This window comes from Trichinella spiralis, assembly GCF_000181795.1.
Source record: "Trichinella spiralis strain ISS 195 chromosome Unknown Scfld1991, whole genome shotgun sequence".
In the NCBI taxonomy this organism is placed as follows: Eukaryota; Metazoa; Nematoda; class Enoplea; order Trichinellida; family Trichinellidae; genus Trichinella; species Trichinella spiralis.
In genome coordinates, this window is record NW_003528930.1 from 1 (window position 1) to 1,506 (window position 1,506).

General features: G+C 31.6%; 1 protein-coding gene across 1 annotated transcript; it reads right to left on the minus strand.

The window, feature by feature from the left end:
- Positions 1-263: 263 nt before the first annotated feature.
- On the minus strand, positions 264-972 carry Tsp_14673 (conserved hypothetical protein; the record flags this gene model as incomplete). Its single annotated transcript, XM_003368733.1, has 4 exons — positions 264-275; positions 311-501; positions 577-677; positions 780-972. Coding segments are annotated over 4 exons (497 nt in total), but the record flags the coding sequence as incomplete, so codon positions are not given.
- Positions 973-1,506: the final 534 nt, after the last annotated feature.

The window sequence follows — 1,506 nt, forward strand, 5'->3', positions numbered from 1 at the left end:
ACAAAAATAGATTGTCTCAACGCCCAGAACAAGCGGATCAGAATTATCTGATTAAAAATACACGAAGAACGGATTTCCAAACAAACAATTTACTCAATTTATATTACTGTATATATATATATTTATGCATTGCTCTACTGTACTGTATTTAAAGAAAAATTGTCTAATGCATAAAAAATAAAAAAGCATACTTTTACGGTATACAGTATTTCAAATAAAAGAAGGTTATCAAAAACAAAACTAAAGTAATATACAAAAGTATTTTACAGTACAAACTGGAACTTTTTTTTATATAAATGTTTTTTTCGACATGGGAATTATTATGAACAGCAGCAGTTTGGTTGGGTTCAACGAGAAGAACATCTTCACAATAACGTCCATGATAATTGCCGGAACATTGACACGTGTAATTTGCAATTTCATCTATGCAAATTGCGTCGTGTTGACACTGATGGTGCAAACAGTCGTCAATATTCACTTCACAACATTGTCCAGTATATCCTGAAAGAGAAATAGATGCAGACGTTGGTTACAATTTTCATTACTTTTTTGTATTTGTGCATTTTTCCATCTTACCGACTAAGCATAAACAACGGTCGTCGTCAGTACTGTTCTTCCGCATACCGTTCTCGCAAGAGCAATTATTATTATTATTATTATTACCATCACTGCGCAGACTGCAGTCTTTCCCATAATAATTTTCATAACATTCGCATCTGTGTTCAAAAAATAGCAATAAATATTAATTCAAAAAATAATTGAGAACTTTTTTATTATACGAATAAGTGCCGTTCCGCTTGATGCATTCGCCGTGTTCACAGACATCCATCTGGCATTCGTCAATGTCGTCTTCGCAAAACGGACCAGTAAATCCTCCGATACAGATGCATCCAGTCTCGACAACACATATACCATCGTTCTGGCATGGACTTTCCTCACAGCTAAGAATAGCAGCAGCATTACAGTCAACTCCTAAATAAAAAAAAATAAATAAATACAAAGTGGAAACGCTGAAGAAACATTTGATATATGCTCTTCGCGAAACAAATTCCAACTTTTAATTTCAAAAATTATTGTAAAAGTACATACAATGTAATATATACGGGTCATTATGTAAAAGTTCTAAATTTGCGAAGCAAAGTAGAAACTAAACGCGCTATATTATCTTGTAGCTATTATACTTAACTAAAATTATGCATTCGTTCAAAAAAATATTGTAAATTACAACTGAAAAATTAATTTAACTATGATTAAAAGTTGACGTAAATTTATTATAATTCGTGCTTTTCAATATTTTTAAAAAAAACCTGCAAACTATTTTCCGATCAGTGTTATTTTTCAGGAAAAGGAATAACAATTAACTTTCAGTGTATGAACCGGTCTCATCGGTAAATTACAAACAAATATTGTTTATATCAAAAAAGAAAATTCCCCTTTCACCTACCCTTAACACATGAGCAGATTAATAAAATTGTACCGTTCGGTTCTATGTTGTCAGTGCAATTG